Below are 6736 nucleotides of genomic sequence, written 5' to 3' on the forward strand. Positions count from 1 at the left end.
CGCACCTTGGGTGGACACGTGCAAGCTTTTAAGACGCCAGGCACTTCACAGGGAGATAGGGAGGAGCACAGAAACACCAAGCATGCTCTCGGGCCTGGGTGACGAGGGTATTGCACCTCCAACCAAAGAACCAAATCCCGTGAGGCGTCTGGGAGAGGCAAGGCCTCCCTTTCCCTTTTGCATCCGTATAAATGTGTCTGCCACACAGCTCTCGTCAAGACAACGCTTTACAGGTGTCCACTACCTTCCGAGCAGCGGGCTAAAACTTAACCAGGATGTGCGCTTCGTACTTTACCTTCGCAAAGCTGATCTCTTTTATAACACAGGGTTGGTTATCTGCTTTCCCCCTGGCCAAGTATGCTTTCCCATAGGCACCTTCTCCGATGGCCTTAATCACATCATACTTATCCATGGTCTCCAATGCCGAGGTTCCTGGGAAAAAAGGAATGACATTTCCCCTCACACTTTCAGAAAGACCCAACTGAGAACACTGATGACTCAAATCTAAAAGCTCTTAATTTTCCTAAGACTTCCAACTTTGCCAAGACAGAGTGAAGCCTTTTCTTGGACGGCGGGTGGGGGGCTGGGGGGGGCAGGGGAATTGGGGATCGTCAGACAGACATCAAAGCGAGACAGGCTTCTTAGTGAACTGAGGTCAGACTTGGCTGGTAACTGAACTTTGATGCATTCTCTGGTGATCTCAGGCACTAACCCCAAAGGCCTCACTTTCCAGACTTCTAAAATAGAAATACCAATGCATGTGTCATAAAAGGCTAACGTGGAAGATCGTATGCCCTCCTATCCAAGCTTGACATCTGGGTAAAGCTGGCTGTCGTTCTCCCTACCTTGTGAAACTGGCTGGGCGGCATGGTGAAGGGGTTTGGGGTTTAGGCTTGAATGGTTTTACAGTCCAATCTGTCTCAGTGAGGTGGTACTGTCCCCTAGTGGGGATTTTGGAAACGTGTGGAGGAGGCCTGGTTTGGGCTGCTAACGCTAGGGCAGCAGTGTGAAGGCCCCAGCAGGTCCCGGGGAGAATGATGAGGTTTTCTACAGATTTACAGGACCAGAAGCCCACGGGGCAGTTCTACTGTCAATGGACTCCATGGCAGTAGTGAGTGAGTGGTTTACAATCTCAGAAACCCACAGGGGCGTAGACACAATCTTAAAAGGTGGCTGTGGGTTGGAATGGATTCAATGGCTGTGAGTTTGTTTTCGTTTTATCCTTCACAGAGGGACTCTGAGGGTGCAGTGGGTTAAACGTTGTGCTCTTAACAATGGGATTGGCAGTTCAAACCCAACAGCCTGCTCTGCGGCAGAACGACAAGGCTCTGTGTTTCGGGTTCATGGTCTCCAAAAACATAATGAGCAATTCTACTCGCAATGAGTAAAATGAACTTGATGGCAGGGGATTTGTTTTGGTTCGGGGCTTGCTTTGGGGGTTGGATTCTGTCCTTTCAGAGATGGGAAGACTGTGTGGTACAAATGGGAAAGTCGTTCGCTGCTAACCTTGGAGATTGACGGCGGCCCAGCGGCACCTCGGAAGAAAGGCCTGGTGTTCTATTTCTGAAAAATCTGCCATGGACAACCCTAGAGAGCACAGTTCGACTCTGGTCATCAGGCTTTGGAGTGAACTCGATGGCAGCTGGTTTTTACAGAGAGATGTAGCAGGCTGTTGGAGGCCAAACTGGAGTGCCAGTTTAGTCCGGGGCCGGGGAAGGTCTGAACAAGACAGGCTTCTCCTTCATCCTCACAACCTTGGAAAGTTCCCCCTCCCCCCACACACACATTCACAGTTGTGGGAAAGTCATTTGATAAATGTCTGTGGCCAAAGCCAAACTCCGTTTCACCTAGAAATGAAGGCGCTTGCTTTTGGTTAGGGAATGGTTTCCATGCACATAAAACTCTCTCAGAACATAACTACATGCCAAGCAAGTAACTTTAGGGAGTATAGCTTGGAACTTTACAGAGCGGAACCGGGCTTTGGGAAATCATGCTTCTGGCGCCCTGGCCTGGTGACTGCAGGGGCTGGAGCCATGAGGGGCGCCTTGGGGGGCAGGCAGCTGCTTCCGGGACTCTTGGAAGTGTCAGGCGTTGACATGGTTGGTGTAAGTTATTATGAATCCCCTCCTTGCGGGTCTCCCTGATCCTGCAGTCCGGGCATGGTTTTGCCCAGGAGCCTGGGAGCCAGGCTGCCCCCCCCCCCCCCCCCCCCAGCTTTGACGCCGCTCTACAGGAGACCAGCTCGGGAACAGGACCCATCCTCCCCCAGGTGTCCGGAGCGGGTGGAAGCCCCCCCCCACCCCCCCCCGCCTCCCCGTTTCGGGACATCCTTCTGCTTAGGGACAGCCTCTGAGACAGCAGGCCCCGGGCTCAGCGACCCCGAGCCTCCCGCTTTGGAGCTCGGCTTGTTGTGCGTTGTCATAGAGACCAACGCGTCCCCGGTCTTGCAACCGCTCCCACCCTGCCAGGCTGTCCAACTACCTGAGGCTCCTGAAGCCCCGGCGAAGCCGGGGAGGGGTGCGGGGAGGAGGGGGCCGCCCTCAGCCTACCTGCTCCGGGGGGTCCGCGGGCGGGAGAAACGGAATCTGGCTTCCAGGACTGCAGGGCCTGCGGCTGGGCGCGTGCAGCCGCGGGAATGAGGTGGCGAGGGGGTGGCGAGAGCTCTACCAGGCGACTGGCCCCACCCAGGCCGGAGGTGGGAAGGGCAGGAGGTTTGGGGATACTTCCTTAAACCTAGATTCTTTCACATAACACGTAAGCAGCATACGGATCGCGTACTAATTAATGTACGATCTAGATGCTTGGCAGAAGGGGTCGCGTGGGGCCGCTATCCTCAAGATCAGCAGCGCTTTCTGCTCTCAGTGAGGTTTCTGCTCTGCAGCGAGAGCCTGTAGGGGTAGCTCCGCTCTGTTCTATAGGGGCGCAATGAGTTCACTGGCCTTGGGCCAGGTTGTCCCATGCCCCGTGGTCCTCAAACACATCTCCTCGCCCAATTCTATTTGCCCATGAAAACCCCAAATCAAACTCATTGCCATCAAGTTGATCCTGACTCAGACCTGCCCCCATAGGTTCTAAGTCTTCATGCTGTCACACTTTTGGCAGCTGAATACTTTAACCGCTGCACTACCAAAGCTCTGATAAGGACTGACCTGTCACTCATCTGTCGGATTGATATACTGTGGTAGCTTGCAAGTCTCTGTGATGCTGGAAGCTAGGCCAAGAACTCACTGCCATAAGGCCTGGACAGACACACAGTGACCCCACAGGACCGAACAGAACTGTCCCTGGGGGGTTCCAAGTCTGTCCATCTTTACGGGAAAAGAAAGCCTCATCTTTCTCCTGTGGAGAGGTTAGTGGTTTTGAAGTACTGATCTTGGGGTTAGAAGTCCATCTCACTACCCACCAGGGCTCCCAAGTATTAGCAGGATCACCCACATGAGCAGGTTTCAGAGCAGCTTTCAGACTAGGGCAGACTAGGAAGAAGGACCCGGAAATCTACTTCTGAAAAAACCGCCAGTGCAAATGGGGCAGACAGCAGCAGGACATTGGCAGATAGAGTGCCAGAAGATGAGCCCCTCAGGTGGGAAGGCACTGAAAATATGAATGGAAAAGAGCTGCCTTCTCAGAGTTGACTTCAATGACTTGGATGGAGCAATGCTTTCAGGATATTCTTTTGCATGCCTCAAAAGGAGAAAAGGAACAAACACCCCTAATAATCTGAATATGGAGTGCACAAAATATCAATCTAAGAAAATTGGAAGTCATTGAAAATGAAATTGTGTAAAGATCTGTATCCAAGGTACAAAGGAGCTGAAATGGCCAGTGTAAATTGAATAACCACATGGTCTACTCTACTGGGATGACAAATTGAAGAGGAATGTCACCTTTTTACATGAAAGAGCATTCCAAGATCAACCCTGAAATATGTCAGTGATAGGATAATAGCTATACACCTACAAAGAAGCCCAGTTAATAGAACTATTTTTCAAATTTACACACTAATATACATCGGACTCCTAACCTCAGGGTCAACAGTTTGAAACCACCAGCTGCTCTGCAGGAGAAAGACTGGGCTTTCTAATTCCATAGAAAGTCAGTCTCTGAAACTCACAAGGGATGTTCTACCCTGGCCATAGAGTTGCTATGAGTCAGAATTGACTCAATGACAGTGAGTTTGGTTTTTGTTTTGTTTGTTTTTTAATCATTTTATTGGGGGCTCATACAATTCCTATCATAATCCATACATCCATCCATTGTGTCAAGAACTATGTACATTTGTTGCCATCATCATTCTCAAAACATTTGCCTTCTACTTGAGCCCTTAATATCTGCTACTCATTTTCCCCCTCCCTCTCTCCTCCCCTACCTCATGAACCCTTCATCATTCATAAATTATTATTATCTTGTCATATATTACACTGTTCGACGTCTCCCCCTGCCTTCTCTGCTGTCCATCCCCCAGGAGGAAGCTATATGTAGATTCTTGTAATCAGTTCCCCCTTTCTATCCCACATTCTCTCCACCCTCCAGGCATCACCACTCTCACCACTGGTCCTGAAGGAGTCATCTGTCCTGAATTCCCTGTGTTTCCAGTTGCTATCTGTATCTATGTACATCCTCTGGTCTAGCCAGATTTGTAAGGCAGAATTAAGATCATGATAGTGTGTGGGGGGGGAAGCAGTTAAGAACTAGAGGAAAGTTATATGTTTCATCATTGCTACCCTGCACCCTGAGTGGCTCATCTCCCCACAACCCTTCATCAAGGGGTGTCCGGTTGGCTACCAATGGGCTTTGAGTCTCCACTCTGCACTCACCCACATTTTCAATGGTATGCTTTTTTATTCCTTGATGCTTGATACCTGATCTCTTCGACAGCTTGTGGTCACACAGACTAGTGTGCTTTGTCCATGAGGGCTTTGTTGTTTCTGAACTACATGGCCACTTGTTTACCTTCAAGCCTTTAAGACCCCAGATGCTATATCTTTTGATAGCTGGGCACCATCAGCTTTCTTCACCACATTTGCGCGTACAATTCTTATTACAATCCATACATACATCCATTGTGTCAAGAATATATGTACATTTGTTACCATCATCTCTCAAAACATTTTCCTTCTACTTGAGCCCTTAATATCTGCTGCTCATTTTCCCCATCCCTCCCCACTCCCCCCACCTCATGAACCCTTCATCATTCATAATGCATCCGCATTGTCTTTATTGATAGTATCAGGGAGATGGGAACCCATTGATATTATTTTTAGTTCTTTGATGTCTTATAACTGGTCCCTTCGGCACCTTGTGGTCAGACAGGCTGGTGTGTTTCTTCCATGTGGGCTTTGTTGTTTCTGAACTACATGGCCACTTATTTATCTTCAAGCCTTTAAGACCCCAGACGCTGTATCTTTTGATAGCCGGGCACCATTAGCTTTCTTCGCATCATTTGCTTATGCACACGTTCGCCTTCAGTGATCATATCAGGAAGGTGGGCACCCACTGATATGATTTTTAGTTCTCTGATGTCTGATGACTGGCCCCTTCTACACCTCATGGTCTCTGAAAATCACAAGGGATGTTCTACCTTGCCAAGCTGGTGTGCATCTTCCATGTGGACTTTGATGCTTCTCAGCTAGATGGCCCAACCACAGCTAATCTGTTACTTCACAAATCAGGAGGAGGAGGATTTTTCTCTGCCTGGAATTTTCAGACTGTTAATCCCACTCACACTCGTTGGTGCAAACTCGTTCACTTGCGTTCATGCGTCCACATGCCCGTGTCTGCACACTCACCCATTAGGGCACAGCATACTCCAAACACAGAACTTTAACAATCAACTCCAGCTGGTCATAAACTCCACCTCAAAGTCTCTCACCTCCTCGCAACAACTTATATGCCTGCCACAGATAACCCTTCAAAATCGTTGTGCATTAAATCTGTTAACAGCTAACAAAAGGGTACATATACTATATCAATGTCAAAAGTAGTTAAATAAAATGTTAAAGCACTCCACAACATGGCTGAGGAAATCAGGAAACGTCAGTGGGCCACCACCAGCCCTTTCTCATGGTGTGGTTTCAAAGTTCTGTCATGTCATGGATTATGCCCCTTGTTGGGCCTTTGGCATTAATTTGTATACTGTTACTGTTGGCTCCGTGTTTAAATTTTTGCAGAACCGAATGAAAGCCATCTCCAAGCTGACCTTCAACCAACTCTTGCTTCGCCCTTATAATCTGCTGCCAACCGGGCCCAGACCCCAGACCTTCAAACTCTTAATCCCGCCCCCTTCTTCACCCTATCTCAGCAGGAAGTAGTTCAGACAGTACACTATGCCCATCACCAATATTAAGAGTTTGGAATGTTTGGGCCAGGTCCCAACCATGTAGCTGCTTCCCCCAGCTCTCCTGAAAGATAGCCTGCTGGACTGTGCGGCCCTTTCCCGCCCCCCCCCCCTCAAGGCCAGAGCTGGGGACTGTGCAGTCCCTGCCTCCAGCGTTCCAAGGAGCTTCTCTCTCCGGGCCTGATCTGTACAGACCCTTCCCTCAGTGTTCCAGGATGACTTACTCACAGACGACATCCTGACTCAGACCCTGCAACTGCAGCCCCAGAAGGCCCTCCTTCCCCGTATCAGTACATGCGTCCTTGACTCAGCCCTATACATGACCCACTGCCAGACGCGGTTTCCCTGACCTAACTCGTTGGGTCTCGGAACCCACCCAGAGGCTCAACATGACCCCCGTCC

At 49.7% G+C, this 6736-nt stretch overlaps 1 protein-coding gene across 1 annotated transcript in view; it reads right to left on the reverse strand.

Moving 5' to 3' along the window:
• NEK5 (NIMA related kinase 5) overlaps nt 1-1963 on the reverse strand; it is a 71541-nt gene extending 69578 nt beyond the window's left edge. Inside the window, exon 1 of the mRNA XM_075562879.1 lies at nt 296-1963. Coding sequence (XP_075418994.1) covers nt 296-412 — 117 coding nt within the window. The 5' untranslated portion in view covers nt 413-1963. The remainder of the gene's footprint in view (nt 1-295) is intronic.
• Between the last annotated feature and the right edge of the window lie 4773 nt (nt 1964-6736).

This window comes from Tenrec ecaudatus, chromosome 11, assembly GCF_050624435.1.
Source record: "Tenrec ecaudatus isolate mTenEca1 chromosome 11, mTenEca1.hap1, whole genome shotgun sequence".
Classification (NCBI taxonomy): domain Eukaryota; kingdom Metazoa; phylum Chordata; class Mammalia; order Afrosoricida; family Tenrecidae; genus Tenrec; species Tenrec ecaudatus.